The sequence below is a fragment of the Prionailurus bengalensis genome, chromosome A2 (assembly GCF_016509475.1).
Source record: "Prionailurus bengalensis isolate Pbe53 chromosome A2, Fcat_Pben_1.1_paternal_pri, whole genome shotgun sequence".
Classification (NCBI taxonomy): domain Eukaryota; kingdom Metazoa; phylum Chordata; class Mammalia; order Carnivora; family Felidae; genus Prionailurus; species Prionailurus bengalensis.
Window position 1 is genome coordinate 9,209,661 of NC_057348.1, and position 19,990 is coordinate 9,229,650.

The window sequence follows — 19,990 nt, forward strand, 5'->3', positions numbered from 1 at the left end:
CTGGAAGGTTCTGAGCAAAGAAAAGTGCCCGGACCCAAGTGCTCACCGGCGCCTCCTGGCTGCTGTGGGGGGAACAGACTTTGCGGAGAGGTGCTGGGAGCTCGAGCACCAACCCAGGGTGGAGGGGCCGTACTGGTTCAAGCGGGGAAATAACAGGGGCCGTGTCTGGGCGGGGGGCGAGAGAGGAGTGAGAAGTGGACGGATTCTAGGTAGATTCTGGAGCAGACGGGATTTGCCGTCATAGCAGATGGGGGGGGGCGGGTGCAATCAGAGAAAGCGAGGGGCTCAACGGGCTCCAAAGTTTGGGGCGTTAGCACTGGGCATCAGCTGGGTCTAGAGGACTTCGAGGGGGCGGGCTGGGGTCGCCCAGGAGCTCGGATGCAGCGGGGTGTGGGCGAAGCACCCTCGCACCTCCAGGTGGGGCGTCCAGGCGGCAGATGCCCTGGGCGCGGCTGCCGCGCAGTCCCGAGAGCGGCCGCCAGAGGGCGAGCGCGCCCCGTCGCACTTCGCAGCCCCGCGGGGCGCGGGAAGGACCGGCCGTGCGGCTTCTCACGGCCCCTGCGCCGGCAGCTCCTCGCCTGGGTGCGAAATGGGGGCTACGGGGGTGCCAGGGCCCGGCCCGGCCCCCCACCCAGGCGTCCCCGGGGCTCCAAAGCCTGGGACACGGCTCCCACCCTCTTCATGTGCTTCCAGCCCTCCAGCCTCCACCCCCCACCGGGCTGTTCTCATCGCCTCCAGCACCACCTCGGGGCTCTGCAAAAATGTCACCTCCTCGGGGAGGCCTTCTCTGACCACCCTGGGGGGCAGAAGTCCCCGCCCTGACTTAAATAGGCACATGCTATTTAAATAACCTAACACTTCAGACCCTGACATCGTCTTATCTTGTACTGCCTGTTTTCTGCACTGCAGTGTCACATCCACAGCGAGAACCCATTTCTGTCTTGCCCCCCCCACCCCCACCCCGAGTCCCCAGGGCTGGGAATCACGCCTGGCCTTTAATAGGTGCTAAAGGAAAAACAGCTATAATGAAGTTAATCATAGTTTACTCATGGTTCTACTGTGTATCAGCCTCTATTGTAAGCTGCTTGCGCAAATTATCTCCTTTGAGTCCTCAGAATAGCCCCACCAGGTAGGGAGAGTTAATAACATATTATATACATCCCCGGAACCAAAGAGGACGTTGAGCCCCCAGAGGGGTGAAGGGACTTCACAGAGGTTGCACAGCCAGAAAGTTGCAATGCTGGGGCGCCTGGGTGGCTCAGTCCGTGAAGCGTCTGACTTGGGCTCAGGTCATGATTTCAACGGTTCATGAGTCTGAGCCCCGCATCGGGCTCTGTGCTGGCAGCTCGGAGCCTGGAGCCTGCTTCAGATTCTGCATGCGTGTGTGTGTGTGTGTCTCTCTCTGCCCCTACCCCACCCATGCTCGCTCTCTCTCTCTCTCTCTCTCTCAAACAAATAAAAACATTAAAAAAAAAAAAAGTTGCAATGCTCAGGTTGAAACCCGAGAGGCGTGGCTGGAATTGTCTGATTTTGCTAAACGGAGGGATAGATGTGCCCCAGACCTAGAAAGGAGCCCCCTCAGAGCCTCCAGGCATGGTGCCCCTGAGTCCCTGTTTCCAGACTTGCCTTTCCCAGTCCCCAAGGCCCACACACCCACAGACCCAGCCCCCCGGCTCCCTGCCAGGCTGGTGGGGGGAGGGGTGGGAACCCAGCAGGCCTCAGTTTATTTTCCTTCCCACTGTGGGTTTGCAGAGGTTGGGGGAAGGCCATTTAAAGCAGGTCCGAAGGGCCTCGGTTCCACCCACCAGACAGCAGGGTCGACTGCCCAGGACCCTGAGCCCAGTCCCAGATTGACAGACGGACAGATGTTCCTCCGCCAGCTGATTGCTCTCCTGAGCCTGCTCAGTGGGGCCCACTTGCCCACAGGCTTTGGGAGGCCCGGACCCCAGGGGCCCCCATCTCGGCTCTGGGCTGCCACCAATGAGACCCGGGCTCTGGGCCGAGGGGTCCCAGCCTCCCAGGTACAATCCTCTGCCCTCAGCAGCTGGAAGGCCTTCTTGGGCCTGCAGAAAACTGGCCGGCTGGGGAGAGGTAGTCTGCAGCAGGGGCAGGAAGCGGCCCCCACCATGTCTCTGCCCCTGGACCCGCACGAAGTGACCCGGGAGAGGTGCAAGGCTGTGCCGTTCACCCAGGTGAGGGTGGCAGGGGGAGAGGAGGGCCGAGTTTCAGCACGGGCGGAGAGCACAAGACGGTGGTCCTGCACAGATCTGGGGTCCGGCCTCGCACCCTCCACCGAAACGTCTCTTGTCCCGTTTCCTCCCTTAGAAGATGAGGCCTAAGCCTTTCCTACCCAACCATGCAGTTACTTCCATCCTGGTCTCCCGCCCTTCTATGGCTGCCTTCTCCCCCAGGCCTATTTTTCCATTTGGTGGCCAGAGGGCACCTGTGAATACCTGAGTCAGACGTCCTCATTCTTCCGCTTAGAGCCCTCCACGGCTCCCACTCCAGTCAGAGCAAAGCCATGTCCCTCCCGGGGCCCACAAGGCCCGGCACTCCCTGCCTGTCACCTCCCCGACCTCGCCTCCTCCTGCTCTTCTCCTCACCTGCTTCACTCCTGCCACACCAGCCCCCTTGCTTTTTTCCGGACACACCAATGCTACATCTACCTCAGGGCCTTTGCACTGGCTGCTCCCTTTGCCTCTGCCATTCCACTCCCCCACCCCCAGATATTCTGTGGCTCCTTCTCTTCCCTCCTTCAGGTTTTTTTCTCAGACACAATTTAAAGATGCAACACCTTTCACCTGTTCCTTCTTTCCTGCTTTATTTCTCACTGTAGTACACCTCATCGCCTAACACGTAAAGCTGATTTTGTGGTTGCATTTATGACGTCTCCCTCACTAGGATGTCTTCTCCAGCAGAGCATGGATTATTATGCCTTGTTCACTTCTGTATCCCCATCGCCAGGCCTGTGAACAGAGCCAGGCACGCAGTGGGCACTCAGTGTTTGTTGAGTGAATGAGTGATTAAATGAATAATAGTGCCTGCCTCCTAAGGGCTGTTGGGCATCAGAACGAGACAGATATGGTTATGGGCATTCAGCCAGTGCTCTTTAAGAGCTGTGGGAATTCATGCCGTGTGTTTATAACCCGGGCTTTGGTGCTCCGTGTACCTGGCTTCAAGTTAACCGATGACTTCTGTGTGACCCAGGGGAAGTGGCTTCCCTTCTCTGAGCCTCGTTTCCTATCTTGGCAAAACAGACTTAATGACAGATGTGAATGCACGCAAGGTGTTTGGAACGATGCCCCGCAGGGTGTCAGTTCCCAAGCCCCCTTGGCTCATTATTCATTCAGCAAACTTTCGCCGAAGGTGATACGGTGGCGATTGCATGGCCTTGGGCCAGCTACCTGGCCCTGAATTGTGCCCCAGTTGCCCCGCACGGCCACGCACGCTGTGCCCAGCAGAGGGGACCCCTGGCCTGGGATCCAGCTGCGTACCCTCTCCCAGAGCGGCAACTGCCCCGGGGTGGCACAGAGGTGTTCCCAGGGCCAGCAGCCCCTTTGGCAGCTGTGTGGACTTAGGTGAGGGACTACTCTGAGCCTCGGGTTCCCTCATCAGTAAATGAGGACAATGATGGCCCCAGCTTGTAGCATTGTGGGAGGAGAGAGTTCACCTAAGGTGAGTAGCATGGGTCCCGGCATGGCGTTAGGGCTCAGTCAGTAAGTGTTAGCTTTTGCTATGATGCACCTGCTGGGGTTACAGCCATAAACAAGGCAGAGAAAGTCCCCGTCCCCAGGCAGCTTGTATTCTAGGAGAGGAACATTAAAAGAAGAGACACAACTATAAATTACTCCGAGCCCCAGGAAAGAGACCACCAGGAGGGTGACATTTCGCGTTGGGATGAACTCAGGTGGAGGGCACAGCAAGGGCAATGGACCAGTGGACCAGAGGTGGGCATGGTGCTGTGTTGGAACAGGGAAGAGGCCGGGGTGGCTGGGGCAGAATGACTGAGGAGGACGGGGCTCGCAGGGCGGCAGGAACACAGGGTTGAAGCAGAGAAGTTGGGGCGAGTTGATAGAGCCACTTGCTTGGAGGGGACCAGAGGAGGAATTTTTTTTTTTTTGAGAGAGGGAGAGAGAGTGCAAGTGAGCGAGGGGCAGAGAGAGAGAGAGAGAGACAGAGAGAGGGAGAGAGAGAAGCGGGGCTCACCTGAACCAGGGCTCGAGCTCACCCGACGCGGGGCTCGAACTCACAAACCTCGAGATCATGCCCTGAGCTGAAGGCAGATGCTTAACTGACTGAGCCACCCAGGGGCCCCCATAGGGGGGACTTTTACTGAACGCTTACTGTGTGCTAGGCAAGAGGCTAGGGCTTTCTGTCTAATCCCCACCAGGTTCCTGTAATGCTAGCCTTTTCTGCAATCCCTTATCGCGAGAGGTGCCTCCTTCATCATCGTCTCCTGCTCAGGAGGAGCGGCCCTTCCCCGTATTAATCCTTTCTGTTGAAAGGGTAGATTGGGGCACCAAACGAGGCTCGAGGGTTCGAGCCCCACATCCGGCTCCTGTGCTGACAGCTCAGAGCCCGGAGCCTGCTTCGGATTCTGTGTCTCCCTCTCTTTCTGCCTCTCCCCCGCTCACGCTCGGTCTCTCAAAAATAAACACACATTAACAACATCAACAACAACAAAACAACAACGAAAAGCGTAGGTTGATTTCTCTTTTTCCTGGTTGAACTTCCATAATTTCACAGGTAAAGAAACAGGACCAGAGAGGCTGGGTAGCTTGCCCCAAGTCACACAGCCAGCCGATGGCCGTCGGGATTTGACCCTGGCCTCTCGAGGTGGGGTGGGAGTGGATGGGAGATTATTCTCGCCATTCTGGCCCCACACTTCACCGATCTCCCTGTCCCAGGTGATCTCCCAGCCCGGCTGCACGGCCGTTCACCTCCGAAACCACCTGTGCTTTGGCCACTGCTCGTCCCTCTACGTCCCCGGCTTGGACCCCACCCCGCTCGTCCTTTGCAACAGCTGTGTGCCCGCTCGAAAGCGCTGGGCACCCGTGGTCCTGTGGTGTCGGGCGAGCGGCCCCGGCTCCCGTCGACGGATGAAGACGTCTACTGTGTTGGTTGAAGCGTGTCAGTGCAGCCCGAAGGCGTGATCTGAGCACGATGGAGGGACACGCAAATGTACACGTCTTGGGGAGACGGGGGCAGACGCGCCCAGAAAGATGCCAACCTGGATCATGTATGCTGGGTCAAGAGACTAGGGACACAGGGACAGCCTGACGGGTCTCCAGCGTCCCTGCCCTGCTCCCAGGGACACCAGGCACGTCCCCAGCTGTGGGGCTGGGCCGCTCATAATCATAGCACTCAGTTTACCAGGCCCTGCGCTGAGCGTTTGACACACGCTGACTTACGTCATCCCCGAAGCAGCCCAATGAGATGGGGGTTAGTATCACCCTATTTTACAGAGAAGGAAACTGAGGTTCTAAGAGGCAAAGCCACTCGCTCAGGCAGTAAGCGGCAGGTCTGGCATTCGAATCCTGGACAGTGTGGCACCCAACGTTGACCCCTAGGCTGGATCTCCTCTCCTAGAATGAAAGACACGCTCCCAGCTACAGGGAGGACAGATGGTCCCACACGGACCAGGAGACACAGGGATGACCCCGTCCTAGGGACGCCCCCCCCCCCCCAAGAAACCAAGACAGGGAGGCAGACATAGCTGCTGGGGGAGACTTGGGCCTCCCCAAGTCAGAGGCAGGACCCGTGTGATCCCAGCGCCCCTCCTGCCCCGCTCCCTTAAGTTTCCACACAGCCCCACGCACAGTGTGGTATTGAACAGGAACCATAAAGGTTGGCCAAACCCAGTTGCGCGTGTGTGCGTGCGCGTGTGTGTGTGTGTGTGTGTTCCTCCAACTGGGGCTCCCTGGGAACGGGTGGCCCTGTGTTGGGGTGTGGGCGTCAGGGGTGCTCCCTCCTTAGCTGGGCACAGGGTCTGCAGCGCATGAGGGCAGCCTGGCTCGGGCGGCTGGAACCGGGGCCCTGGCAGATGGGCTCGTCTGGCACAGACGTGGGGACATGTGGCGCTGTCAGGGCTGACTCCAAATGCCCCCCGGAGCGTGGGGCGGGGTGGGGGGGGGGCGGCCAGGCCCCTCTCAGCCCTCTTCCTGCCTCAGGAAGGAAGGCCCCAGGTGAGGGGACCCGAGGAAACAGATGGGCCAGCAGGGCGTGGGAGCCTGCGACCTCTGACCCTACAGGCCTGCACAGAGGGGTGGGAACAGGCCAGGCGGCCAGCTCCCAAGGCCCTGCTTCAAGGGCCCCTGGGTGGGGGGCAGGGTCACCAGGGGCCCACAGGGGGCGCACTCTCCCCCCCTCCCTCCAGGCTTCTGTGCCAAACCCCAGGCAGAGTCCGAGCGGGCAGCTCAGCCCTGGCACCGCGGGCACCCCTCGCTCTGGCAGGCACGAGGCGCCTGATTCCCCCCCCCCTTCAGCTGTGCCCACCTCCTGCCAGCCGGGGAGCCAGCTGGGAGCCTTGGTGCCAGGGGGCCCCCGGAGTCCCTGCCCCCTCCTGGGCAGTGCCAGCCGGCCCCCGCCCCCCGCCCCCCCAGGCCCAGTAATGAGTGCTGGGGGAGCGGGGGAGGGGCGAGGGATGCAGGTGCCACAGGCGCTGGCACGGGGGCCGCTAATCAGGTTTGCCAGCGCCATCTGTCACCGCGCGAGCATCTGGGGCTCAAGGTGACCCTGTCACCCTCAGTTACAATTATGAGTTTGGCATCTGTATTAAAGCCCGCCAGCCGGCCGGGCAGGGGAGGGCTGGGGTGGGCACGGGGGTGCACGACAAGGCCTGTCCCGGGGGTCCCGTTCCCAGGGGCTGCATTGCTGCCAAGGCACGGGGCTTCTCCATGCTTGGGGGAGCGTGTGTGTGCGTGCGCGTGTGTGGACAGCCTCCACAATTCTGTGAGCGTGTCTGGACGCGGAGCACAACACCCTGGGGGTCCTGGGTTTTTGTGTATCTCTGGGTATGGTGGCTGTGCGTCTGAGCCTGGTGGGATGGGTGGGGGCTGGGGGTGGCGCTGAGGCTGTATGGGTGCGGGGGCCCCCATGCGTCCACGCGCTGGGGAGAGGAGCCTATGGCGGTTCTTTTCTTTAGGTTGTGTCACGCTGTGTGTGGTGTTGTACCTGTGATGGTCACGGGCTGTGTGTTTTGGGGCGCGGGGTCTGTAAGATCCTGTTGAAGTGTGTGTGTGTCAACACACGGGGACAGCAGCTGGGAGGGGCTCTGTGGAGTCACCGCAGGGCCCCTCTCCTGTCCCTTCAGAGTGTCCTTGCCCTCGACAACCTCTGTGGCCCAGGGTCTAGTGTGGGGGGCTTGGGGAAGGCAGGAGTCGGCTCTCAGGAGGATTCTGGGCTCTGGGTCCTTGGCTTTAGATTCTGGAAGATAGGATTTTTGGATTCTAGATTCTGGGCATTCGGACCTGGATTTTAAATTCTGGGAACTGAGTTCTTGGATCTAGTAGCTGGGAATCCAGCTTTGGATTTTGGATTCTGAGATCGGGTTCTGAAAACCGTGATCTGGATTTCAAGCTCTGAATTCTCGGTCTGGGTTCCCGCTTCTGGATCTGGGCTGAGCCTGGGCCTGTCCTCTCTGCCCTTCTATTCAGCCTGGGCCATCGGGCCGCCCACCGTCTCCCCACGTGATGGGTGCAGAGACCACACATGGCCACCAGGGGCCACCCTTGGTCCAGGTTTGGGCCAAGTTGACCCAGCTAGCCCGGAGTAGGGGAACACCCTGGCCTGGCTTGACCCAGCCCTTTGAGGCAGAGTGGGGTGGGGCTTTGCTTCCGTCCCTTTCCTTCCCAACCTCCACTGATGACAGAAGTCTGTATGTCAAACATGGAGAACTGGACCCAGCAGCCCCACAGACCCCCAATCTGGACCAGGGGACAGGGAGCCAGTCAGTGAGTCAGACCAGGGGGAAGGCACATGTGTGTCTATGAAGGTGTCAATGAATGTAGGGAGACATGTGTAGGTGTGAAGGAGCACTCTGTCTCTAGGGTAGGCACATATGACAGCGTTTCCTGGAGTGTGAGCCTGTGGGGTGATGTGTGGCTTAGGACCACATGTCTGGTAGGGTCCTTGCACGATGGTGCATCTATAGAACTATATGTGTAACTGTCGCACTGATGGCAGGCCGGAGTCCCTGTCATGGGTGTGTCTGACCGTAACCGTGACTGTGAGTGTCTCTGGGTGACTGTGGGCATGTTCGTAGGTGTCACTGTGTCTGTGAAGGTGTCCGGGGCGGCGTCCCCAAGGGCTGGATCTCTTGTGTTGATGGCGTCTTGTAGCGGGTTGTAAAGATGTGCAGGACACAGGTTTGCCTTCTGAGAGCGTCAGGCAGGGGAAGGCGAGTCCTCTAGAAGGGAATGGAAAAAAAAAATAAATAAAGGGAGTGGAGAAGGGACTGAGGTGGGTGGGACCAGAGACCCTCGGAGCGTTCCCCTTTATTTCCTTCCTGGGTCTCTCTGACCCTCCGTCTGGCTGGCTCCCCCATTCGGCATCTCCGACTTTGCCTGGGGGGTCTCGGTCCTCTGCCTCCTCCCGTTGCCAGGCAAGGCGCCGGGCACAGTGGGCCTCTGTTTCCCACCCAGCCTTCGTCTTCCATCTCGATCCCCTCCTCTGCCTCTCCGTGGCCCTCTTCCTCTGTCCGTCCTTCCTCGGTTGCGCACGTCTTTCCATCTCGCAGGTCTCTCCAGATCATCTCTCTGTCTCTCCGCCTCTGTCTCTCCCTCGTCTCTTCTAAGTGTCTTTCTTTTCCCCTCTACGGCCCTGGGCTCTGTCTGTCTCTCCCTACCTCTTGTCTCTCCCTGTCTTTCCATCTCTCTCCATCTCTGTCTTTCCCCGCCCAGTCTCCGGTCTCTGCCGGACCGGGTGGGTCCGGGTGGGTCCTGGACAGCCCGGCCCGGGCGCCGCGACGAACAATGCCCCATTCACGCGGCCCGTCGGCGCCATGGCAACGCGCCCGCCCCGCCCTCCCCGCGCGCGGGCCGCGCGTGCCAAGAGGATGCCATGGTTACGTCAGGCGCGTGCCCGTCCCGCGCGCCTCCGCCCCGCGCGCTCTTGAAGGGACCAGACCAGCAGGGGGCGCCCGGCCGCAGCCTCTGACGGGAGTCAGGAGGGGCCGTCCTCCACGGGGCCTTCAGAAACTCAGTGCCTCAGTTTCCCCTTCTTTAAAACGGCAGTGGTGCGCAGAGTGAGATTGCAATAGGTGCGTGCGTGTGTGTGTGTGTGTGTGTGTGTGAGAGAGAGAGAGAGAGAGAGCGAGAGGGAGAGAAAGTGAGACAGAGAGAAAGAGCGAGATGGCCCATGAAGTTGCCGTTTGGGGATGGTTGTGTGTCTGCGAGTTTGCATTTGAAAGTCAGTGGGACTATACATGTATGAACGTGTGGGTCCATGTTTGCACGCTTACGTGCGTGTTTTTGTGGGAAGGAGCTTGCGGTTTGGAGGTGATTGCATGTGTGTGTGTATGGGTGTGTGTGTGTGTGTTTTATATGTGATAAACACCTGTGTGTGATAGTGTCTATGCAGTGTAGGGGTGATGGTGTCTCTGTGTGTTTGTGGCTGTGTGACTGCATACCCCTGTGTTTGCATGACGTGCGTGTGTGTGTGTGTGTGTGTGTGTGTTGGATGGCTGTGTTGTTGGGTGTGGTTTTGAGTTTGTGGGATTGTTGCTTGTGTGTCTGGGGGTCTGGGTCACAGATTTGTGTGTGTGTGTGTGTGTGGAACCGGGGCTGAGCTCTGAGGACTGCCGGGGCTTGGCTGAGCCCCCCCGTCACCTGGGGGCCTCCTGGCACAGAAGGGGGTGCCCAGCTGCTTGGGACCTCCGACTCCCCACGGGTTCAGGACTGCCCCAGATGATGAATATTCATGAACGGGGGGGGGCTGACACCCACTGCCTACAGCTGAGAGTCCATTAGCCCCCTGGCTTTCCACACACTGGCTGCAGCGGAGTGGTGGGGGGGGGTGCCAGGGTGGGCCCGTGCCCGTCTCCACGAGGACTTGGGAAGCTGGGGGGGTATCCTGGGGACTATCGTGGGGGCCATGTCAGAACGCTTGGCTGCCGGGTGGGACAGCTAAGGGGCTGTCTCAATGTTGTGACAGGCACCGGGGAGAGAGACTGTTGGATGACAGGATGTTCTTGTAACAGTGGTGGCGGCTGTCACCCACCGTTTCTTTGTAGCTCTGTCCGGGGACTCTGGGTGTTGTGCGGCGACGTGAGATGTGTGCCCGTCACCTGCAATAGCGAGGCCTTGAGTGTATGTCTCCGGAGGGTCTTTGAGCAGCTCTGCAGGGGCCCCTACCTGCTGGCCGTCTGCTCTGTGACACCGTGACAGGGGGGGTATGTTGTCGTGTTGTCAGAGGGACTGGTTTGCTTCAAGCGCTGATTGAGGGACAGCTGTGCGCCACACCCTGGGGATGAAGTGATTGCTCTGCTTCCCTTCCGCGTGGGGGGGGGCGGGGGCGGTGACTCCGCGTGGCCACGTGGCTACCGCAGCTGCAGGGGGGACCCGGCCGAGTATGTCAGTGCGCCTCTGCTGGTCAGCGTGACACTGGTGCAGGGTGAGGGTCAGCAGGTCAGGCTAGCCGTGAGGACGCACGAGACCACGTGGCTAACGGCGCGTGTGACCAGAATTGTTTGAGGGCGTGATGGTGTCTCTGCGTGTAACAGCGTGGCTGAGGGTGTGACAGACAGTGTCGCTGGTTGAAGGTGTGACAGCATAACTATGTGTGACAGCATGTGTGACAGTGTGGTTGTGTGTGACAGTGTGACTGAGGATGAGATAGCGTGGCTGTGTGTGTGGCTGTGCGATCGAAGGTGTGACAGTGACGCTGTGTGTGACAAGTGTGCGTGGTGACACGAGCCAAGGGGCTGTGACTGCCCCACCCCCATCCCCAGGCTGCGACAGGGAGCCCGGCTACACTGTCACCCACGACTACACGGTCACATCCTCAACCACGCTGTCACAGACAGCCTTGCTGTCATACCTTCGCGCTGGAGCAAGGGGCCTCATGGCGGGAGACGGGCAGCCGCCCAGGCTGGGGACGCACGTGGGCCTGAGGCAGGGACACCTGGAGATACAACCACTCGCTCATCCGTCTTCTGCGTGCAGGCTGGGTTTGGGGAGCGGCCCGCAGAGGCACTGGGGACGGGTGCGGGGAGGGCTCCTCCGGTCTGGGGGACTCCAGCCTGGGTCCTGGTGTGTGGCTGGGTGGCCCCTGAGGCTTGGCTAGGGACATGGTGCAGCCAGCCTCACCCCCCCCCCCCGCCCCATAGCGACTCCCTGGGTCAGCTGGGCGGTGGCGGCACACAGAGGCCCCATTCAGGAGCCCGGGCTCGGTTTCCAGGGCGGGCGGGGTGGGTCTCCTGCCGGCTGCAAATGAAACATTTCCCCAATTCCTTCCCTTTGCCTCCAGATGAGTGCTGGCCACAGGAGGCCTTGCTGCCCACCTTTCCTCGGCCCCGGCCAGGCTGTGCCACCAGGGGCGCGTGGGAATATGCGCCTGTGGGCCTTGCGTGCAGCTGTGGGCTGGCCTGTATGTTCCCATTTGTGACTTAGGAGTGTGTGCGTGTGCGTGTGTGCGTTTGGGTGTTGGCGCGACCAGCTATCTGTGCGTGTGACCATTTGTGATCACAGGTGATCTTGTGTATCTGGGTGTCCGTGCGTCTGTATGTATGTGATCTCTGTACCTTTGTGTGACTTTGCGCGTGCCACCTCCATGGATGATTTTGAGAGGATCGGCGTGGATGACCGCATGGGCTTGTCCCGTACGGGATTTGGGGGCCCTACGTGACTTTGTGTAACTGGGCTCAGGGTGACTGACTCTGGGAGTCTGTACAACCATGGCTGCCTATGTCTGAGTGTGTCTTTGCAAGTTGGTGTGGGTTTCGGTCTCTGTGGGGGTCTCTGGGATGGTGAGGGTCTTTGTGGATCACTGGAGCGTTCCTGGTGTTATTCTGTGGACGGATCTGGGAAGGTCTGGTGGGATTCTCTGTGTGGCTCTGTGTGTGTTTGTGTGTCTGTGTGTGATCATGGCGTTTTGGATGTCCTCCCCCAGAGGGGGAGGGTCCGCATCTCTGTGCGTCTGAGTATGCCTGTGTGTCTCTGGGATTCTCTCGCGTGAGAGCCGTGGTCCCGGGTGCCTGGCCAGGTGTGAGTGCCTTGGGAGCCAGGCCTGCAATACCTCAGGCTCAGACCCCACCCATCAGGGGCTCCCAGCCCGGGGTGAGGGCAGCGAGCACAAAGCTAGAACCCCAGGTTTGGGGCGCAGACCATGCCTGCCAGGCTGGGCAGGGGAGACGTCAGGCCCTCTTGGAGAGTGGGGATCCCTAGTGCTGTCGGGAAGGCCTAGAGCACCCTTCTCCCTGACCTTGGCCACACCTATAGACTGGCTTTTCACTTATCCTGTGGGCCAGATGTCTTCCCGCCTCCCCCAGGAGGCCTGCCCAGCTGTCTCGGAGCCCAGCGGTGCCCGGCCCCGCCTTCAGTGGCCCAGGGCATGGCCGCCAGAGCCCAGATGTTTCAGTGCCCTCCCCTCCGCCAACCCCCAGCGCCCTGGCCAGGCAATGCCGTCGGCCTGGTTCCCGATCCTCCCTCCTCCTCGTTACTCCACACACCTGCATTGTGAGAACACACCTGCTGCCAGCTGCAGCCAGGTGGGCAGTCCCGGCAGGGAGGAATGTGGGGGATTCCAGCTGCGGCATCCCAGCTGTGCCCAGCCCCCTGGCAGTGCCCTCCTCCCCCGAGAATTCTCGAAGGCCAGGTGTGCCCTGAGACCCGGGCTCTGTGGGGGAGGGGGCGGGGGGGTACGGGTGCCCTGTAGAGCCCGCCCCCCTCCTTTGCCTCACAAAAATCCTCCCAGCTGGCAGCTGTGGAGCGGGGAGCAGAGCGGATGTGTGCGTGCATATGTGTGGGTGGGTGTGGGTACAGGGTGGGGGTGTCGTGGGAGGTGGGGAGGTGGTCTCAGCGTGGGGGGAATTCTGAGGGCGGACGTGCACGAACACGGGGGCGAGTATTTGTGTGAACACGACTGGGTGTAGTTTGTGACCGCGGAAGGAAGCGAGTGTGGGGAGGTGCCCACGGTGGTGCGAGAGTGTGTGTAAGTGGGAGCATGGGTATTGTGTGTTTATGAATGGCGAGAGGGGTGTTGTGTGTGTATCTGGATGTTGGATTTGTGTGTCTGTCTGTGTGTGTCTAACTGGAAGGATGGATGTCCTGTGCGTGTGTGTGTGTGTGTGTGTATGGATATTGTGTATATTTGTGTGTGTCTGGATGGATGAATGGGTGTTGCCTCTGTGTGTGTATATGTCTGTCTGTCTGAATGAAAGGATGGGTGTCCTCTGTGTGTGTGTGTGTCAATGAAAGGATGTCCTGTATGTGTGTATATATAGCTGCTGTGTGTGTGTGTGAGTGTGTGTGTGTGTCCATGTAAGTATGAGCAGAGGGGTGAATATTGTGGTGTGAGTGTGTATGTAAATGGAGGATGAATAATGTGCCTGTGTGTGTGTGTGTGTGTGTGCAAATGGAATTGTGATATGAGTGTGGGTGTAAGTGGGTATGGGAGGCTGGTCAAGAGCCTAGGTGTTTGGGGCCAGATGCAGGACTAGGAGGGTGACAAGGGAGTGGGCGGATCCCAGCCTCGGGGTCCGGCAGGACTGGTGGATGGGTCTGGGAGGACAGGCCATCGGGTGGGGGGAGAACTGGACCCAAGTTGGGGGGGGTAGGCTTCTGAGGGGCGTGGCCCTTTGTGGCCATTTGCAGAGGGCCAAGGAGGGTCTGCCTGGCTCTTAGGATGCCCCAAGCCTCCAGCTATATTAAAGGTCCCAGACACCCCAACCCTCTCAATTTCTTCCCTGAGCCGTTAAGGCCCCAGGCCCCCTTGATCTCTAAATCCCTTTCCGGTCTCTTCTTTCAGCCCCTCACAGCCCCCACCCCCACCCCGGTCCCCCATGCATCATGCAGCCGGCCCCTTCTCTCCAAACCATTGCTCATGACCCCCCCCCCCCGCCCCTGCATTCCTCCTGCAGCGGTGAGGAGCAGGCAGCAATGGCCCTGAAACTTTAAACGGTGTTAAAAGTTTCTGTTTACGAGAAGCCCTTGAATTTTTAAGGACGTATCGATTCCCTCTGCCACGGCCTCGCGCCGGCAGTGGCTGCGGCATAGCGGGCGAGGCCATGTGGGACCCGCAGGATTCTAGGGACGGAGCCCCCAAAGCGCTGAATGACTGACACACGTACCAGACGCACCCTCGGGCGCACAGAGCCCCCCTCCGTGACACATCACACACACACTCCCGCAGATCCTCATCACCGCCCCAGACCCACAGAGACCACCCCACAGAAGCACACGCCTAATAACGCCCGTTAACACTTTCCGCCACACGGACCCCGATCACAGACAGATTCGCTGGGACCCTCGCCCACCTGCCCACTTGGTGGCACATACTCTGGGACACACTGACTCACATCCCTGCCACGTTACGCACAAGTTCATCACACACACTGACACTTTCTGATGGAAAGATCCCCAGAGCTGGCATACACACCGTGGGCAGCTTGAAACACACGTGTCTATTCACCCAGTACTTTGTGTCAAACCCAGACCCCGTCTACACCTAACTCCCCCTGGAATGTCAGCCCTCTGAGGGCAGGCTCTTTTGTCTTGTTCCCCATGATGTCCCCAGCGCTTGGCACAGGGTTTGGCAGACGCGCACCCTCTCTGGCTCGCAGACACCCCCCAGCCCCCCCCCCCGCCACCGAGAGACCCACCACTATGTAACACAGGGCCACACAGAGAGACTCCTGGACGTTCACTGACCTGTGTCTCTTTTCCCCCAGAGAACACCCAGACCTGAGGACACAAGTCTAGTCACCCTGCCTCAATGATGTAATGCGACCAGAAGTACACCCCCTCAGGTGTGCTCGTGCTCTCTCTCTCTCTCTCTCTCTCTCTCTCTCACATGCACACTCTTGTGCCTGCTCTCTGGGACCCAATGGGCGCAGCCATGGTAGCCCCCACACAGCCAGCCCTGCACAAACATACACAGACACACACACACACACACCTGGGCACCAACACCCCTCCAGCAGACAATGCATGGCTTAGAATTGCCACAGCTTCTTGGCCCGGGAGGGCAAGAAGGTGTTGGCTGCACCTGGCAGCAGGAGAGAGCTTTGTCTCAGCAGGAGCTGCAGGCACCGCCTCCCCGCCCACCTTGGGGGTCACCTAAGGGCTCCCCCTGCCCCCACACACTAGGGTCCTCAGCACCAACTTCCGCCTCCATTCCTTTCTGCTCTGGAAAGGAGGGGTCAGGGGCCTGCATGAGAGACTGGTCTCATGGTGGGGGGGGGTGACACATGTCTATGCCCATTTCTGTCCCTGCGGGTTGGGCTCTATGGCCCTTGCTAGATCTGTGTATGTCCATGATCAGATCCAAGTACGTGTGTGTGTGTGTGTGTGTTTGTATAGTGTCATAAGGGTGGGGTGTGGGAGGGGCCTGGGTGTATGTATGTCATACCCGTGTTCATGGCTGGGTGATCCTCTGAAGGACGACTGGTCAGTGTGCCCAAGGCCCAAGGGGACATCTGGGCACCAGGTGTGTGCTATGTATGTCCCTGTGTGGTTGTGACTGCCAGTGACACTTTGCCAGTGTCAGTGACACCTTGTATGTCTTTGTATCAGGGTCAGTGTGCTCCTTCCCTGGGTCATTAGGCATGTGTGTCCAGGTATCTGAGGGCGCATGTTTGCACGAGAGCGTGTTAGCACATTTCCCCTTTAGTAGTGTCATTCTGCGTGCCCGGCTGTGTCCTCTGCAATGCCACAGCTGCCAAGATGTTTTGGTGTGGCTTTGTGTGTGCCTTTGGGTGTCTATGTATAGGAGCTGTGTGTCTGGAGTGCGTCAGAGTGTGGTTGTGTGATGATGCCTGTCAGTGTGTCAGTGTGAATACGTATGTGCCAGCATGCGCTGGTGTGTGTGTCTTCGTGTGGATCGGTGTGTGTCCATGAGAGGGCCTTGCTGGCATGTGTAAATGTGGTTCGTAACTGGAACGCGGGTGTGCAGGTTATCATCCTGTGATGGTGGGCCTGGGTGCCCGTCAGCGTGTGGGTCGTGGGCTGGTGTGCGGGGGCGTGTGTCCATGCCGTGTGTGTGTGTGTGTGTGTGTGTAGGGGTCTGTGTGTGCTCGGTTGTTGGAACGTGGAACGTGTGGCAATGCGTTCTGTACGTGACATGTGTGGCGGGGTCCGAACCCTGCTGTGTGTCAGCATGTGTCTGCGATGGAACGCGAGCCAGCACGTGTCGGGGTGGCTGTGTCGGTGTGCGCCCCCGCGCGCGCGTGTGTGTGCATGTGTGCGTGTGTGCGTGTGAGAGTGTGTGTGTATGTGTGTGTGCGCGCCGGCCGCCGCTCCCCCGCCCTGCCCGCCCCTCCCCGCGCCCCTCCTCCCGCCCGCGCCGCCCGCCCGCTCCCTCTCCCCGGAGTGCGCCGCTTCCAAACTTTGTCTAAACTTTCACTTTCACAGCGCGGCGGCGGCGGCGGCGTTGGCGGCGGCGGCGGGCGAGGGTGACCGGCCGAGCGGCGGCGGCATGGAGTAGACGCGCAGCGGCGGCGGCAGCAGCGGACGCGAGAGGCAGCGGCGAGCGCGGCGGCGGCGGCGGCGGCGGCGGCGGCGGCGGCCCCGGAGCCGGCGGGGCCGAGCCTGCGAGCGGCGAGCGCGGGGCCGCGGGCCGGGCGGGCGCAGCGCGGCGGAGGCCGGAGGAGCCGAGCCGGAGCCGGAGCCCGAGCGCGGCCGCCGCCTGCCGGGCCTCCCCTCGCCGCGGCCGGCCGCCGCGCTCCCGCCCGGGCGCCCAGCTATGTACTCCCCGTACTGCCTCACCCAGGTACCGGCCGCCGCCCCTGGGCGACCGGGGAGGGGAGCGGGCGCAGGAGGCCGGCGGGCGGGCGGGCGGGCGGGCGGCCGGAGGGGGCGCGCGGCGGCCGGGGTGGGGGGGGGGAGTGAGCCTGCGGGCGGCCGAGGGGTGCAAGCCGTGCTGTGGGCAGTCCCGGCACGCCTGCGGGCGTCACGGTGCGCGTGCGACCCTGGCCACCGGGCGGACTCCTGTTGGGGGCTCTGGGGGTGGCCGGCTGCGTGCGTGGCGCTGCCCCTGGAGCGCGGAGCGGGAGTGCGTGTGTGTGTGTGTGTGTGTGTGTGTGTGTGTGTGTGTGCGCGCGCGCGCTCGACTGGGGTGCGGTGGACTCCCGCCGACCTGTGGGCGACTGTGCTGTGCACCCGGGCAGCGTGGCCACTGGCAGTGGTTGCGGGGGTGACAGAGTGGCAGGGGGGTGGTCCCGAAGGGCGCAGAGCGGGGACTGGGTCCCGCGGCGCTCTCTGGGGCGGGCGCAGCTTTTCCCGAGGGTGGCAGCGGCCGGCATGCGTGGCGGCGGCCCCTGCGTGCAGCCGGGGTGCCCGGGGCCGGCCGAGCGGCCCGGGCGTCGCCCCAAAGTCTTTGTTCAGGCCTCACATGGGAGCGGGGCTAAGAAAATGGCGGGGCTCCCAAATTTCGGAGGGTTAGGGGAGGGGAGGGAGGGACGGGCGCGCTGCCAGCCGGGGCCGCGCCTCTCGGCCGACCCTGGACGTCGCAGCCGCGGCCCCCCCACCGCCCCAAACTTTCCTCGGCGCAAACTTTCCGGCCCCAGCTACCCCGGCTGCGGCGCGGTGGACCAGGCGGGCCCGGGTGGGGGAATCCTGTCCTGCCGCCCAGAGGCGGGAGGGGCGGGAGGCAACCGTGGATGCGGCCGACGGTGCTGCGGCCACGCCGTCGGGTCAGCCGCGGGCACTACAGAGCCGACCTTGGCGCGCTGCGAGAGCAGAGCGCGTCCCGCCTCCAGCGAAGTTCCCTGCGCAGCGCTCCGCGGAGGCAAAAGCGCGGGGGATGCCTGCCCTGCCACTCTGCCTTCCCTGGGCGGTGGCCCCAGGCTCCGAGAGGGCACAAGAACTGTCCAGAGTCCCGCAGTGGCCCTGGTAGCGCTGCCTGCCGGGCCAGGCCGCTGCTGGCAACACAGACTCGGAAGAGGGGACACCTGGGGGCTGCCTCGCCCTGCCTGCCAGCAAGGCCTGCGTGTGTGAGGGGAATCTTTAGGCCGGGCCTGGGGTCCTAATTGTCTCCTCTGCCCAGCCTGGGCCTTGCCAGCCTTCTGCCAAGCGTGCCCACAGATGGGAGTGGGAGTCCAAGTGAATATGGCTGCTACCAGGTGGTGATGTGCGGCGAGGGGGCAAGAGAGCATGTCAGGGGCTGCGTGTCAGCCGTGGCCACACCATACTCCCGTATCCACAGATGCAAGTGTGTATGTGTGTGTCAGTCTTGGGGTCTGCCTGTGGCTCCTCTGGGTGGCGGTGGGCAGGCCTGCGTGGTATGGACATGTGTGTGGCCCGGAAAGCGGGTTTTCCTGTTTCGCAACTGGGTGTCGTGAGTGTCGGTGAGGTGCACACGCACATGTATGTATCACAGTGTGCATGCAGGTGTGAGCAGGCGCTCTGGCCACTGTGTCAGTATGAGGGACCCCACCCCCCGCCCCGGCCCCCGCATCTGTGCCTCTGACTGGCCAGTCGCTCTGTCTTGGGCCGCATGACAACCCCGTCCACCCAGCGGGGTCTGAGCTGTGGCTGCCTTTGGGGCGGTGTTTGGCTGGACTGCGTGCCGGTGTTCGGGGCCTAGTGGAATCAAGACCCCATGCTCGAGTGTCTCCTTGCCCCCCAGCTACACCGCCGGCGCCCTGGCCTGCCCCCGGAGACCTGGCTAGGGCTTGGGCCCCTGGGAAAGAAAATGCCAGCCGATCCCCCGGTGGTAAGACTAGGAAAGGGCTGGGGCACACCATGGCCATGGGCCATGGCCAGGGCTTGACTCTATGATACCCCAGAAGGGAGCAAGGGCTCAGCTCTGTCACAGGCCTGAGTGTGCCAGGGTGGATGGGGAGGAGAGCGGGCATGGTGTCTCTGGGTTGCATCCCTCAGCTCTATGCCGGCGGCTGCTGTCAGCTGGTCAGCAGGGTCTGGTCTGCCCCTCCCGACAGTCACATCTCTTGGATCCAGAGTCTGTTTTTACAAATCTTTCTGCTTCCATAATTTGCCCTGCCACTCTCTGTCTTTTTCTCTGTCTCTGTCTCTATATCTGGCTTGCTCTGCCCCTTTTCTGTCTCTCTCTCTCTCTCTCTCTCTCTCTGCCTCTGTCCTTCTAGATCTTTGACTGTCCCTGTCTCTCCTTGTCTCTGTCTCTGACTTTGGTTCTGGCCCCATCTCTACTTCTCCCCTCCCCATGAGTCTCGGACTCTCTCTGTCTCTGTGGCCTCTCTCTCTCTCTCTCTCTCTCTTTCTCCCTCTCCCCCTTTTCTTTTTTTCAACCCAGAATTGGCTTCGATTTTAAAGTCAATAAATGATTGAGCAGGAACGAGCTTGGAGCAGCGGGGCCCTGGCGGGGAAAGGCACTGTGGGCGAGGGGGAAGGGCGGTGGTGGTGGTGGGGGGGGGGAAATCTCCTTCTGGAAAAAGCATCGAAATCCAGGGCGGCTGGGCGGGGCGCTTGCTGGCGCTGCATGAGCCCACTGCAGCCGTAGGCCTGAGTCCTCGGCAGACAGGAGGGGATGGACGGATGGGACCCCCTTCCCCGGCAAATAGACACGCTCCAGAACGTGGACACACACATACATCACCGTCGCCCCTAAAATGCGGACATAAATGACCTGCTCGTGCTGATCATCCAGACAGACACATGGACACTGACACACTTACAGACACAGGAAATGGTGGACCTGTGTTCGCTCCCACCCACAACGCGCGCGCGCGCGCGCGCACACACACACACACACACACACACACCCGCCTTGTGATGGGACATGTATATCGATGTAGGCTCATGAAGACATATCCAAGAGACAGTCCGAGAGAGGCTGACTCAAGTGTGTGTCCCCC

General features: G+C 61.1%; 2 protein-coding genes across 4 annotated transcripts in view; both read left to right on the plus strand.

The window, feature by feature from the left end:
* The first annotated feature begins 1,865 nt into the window (after nucleotides 1-1,865).
* Nucleotides 1,866-5,861, plus strand: DAND5 (DAN domain BMP antagonist family member 5). Its single transcript, XM_043585800.1, has 2 exons — nucleotides 1,866-2,192; nucleotides 4,908-5,861. Exons 1-2 carry the CDS (start codon nucleotides 1,866-1,868, stop codon nucleotides 5,151-5,153), a joined length of 573 nt encoding a protein of 190 aa, XP_043441735.1. The 3' UTR covers nucleotides 5,154-5,861.
* A 10,897-nt stretch (nucleotides 5,862-16,758) lies between these two features.
* Nucleotides 16,759-19,990, plus strand: part of NFIX (nuclear factor I X) — a 99,017-nt gene continuing 95,785 nt past the window's right edge. For 2 of the 3 annotated variants that reach the window (XM_043586725.1, XM_043586730.1), the window contains exon 1: nucleotides 16,759-16,926. In XM_043586725.1, coding sequence (XP_043442660.1) covers nucleotides 16,900-16,926 — 27 coding nt within the window. In that variant the 5' untranslated portion in view covers nucleotides 16,759-16,899. The remainder of the gene's footprint in view (nucleotides 16,927-19,990) is intronic. The other variant, XM_043586727.1, reaches the window with a different exon arrangement.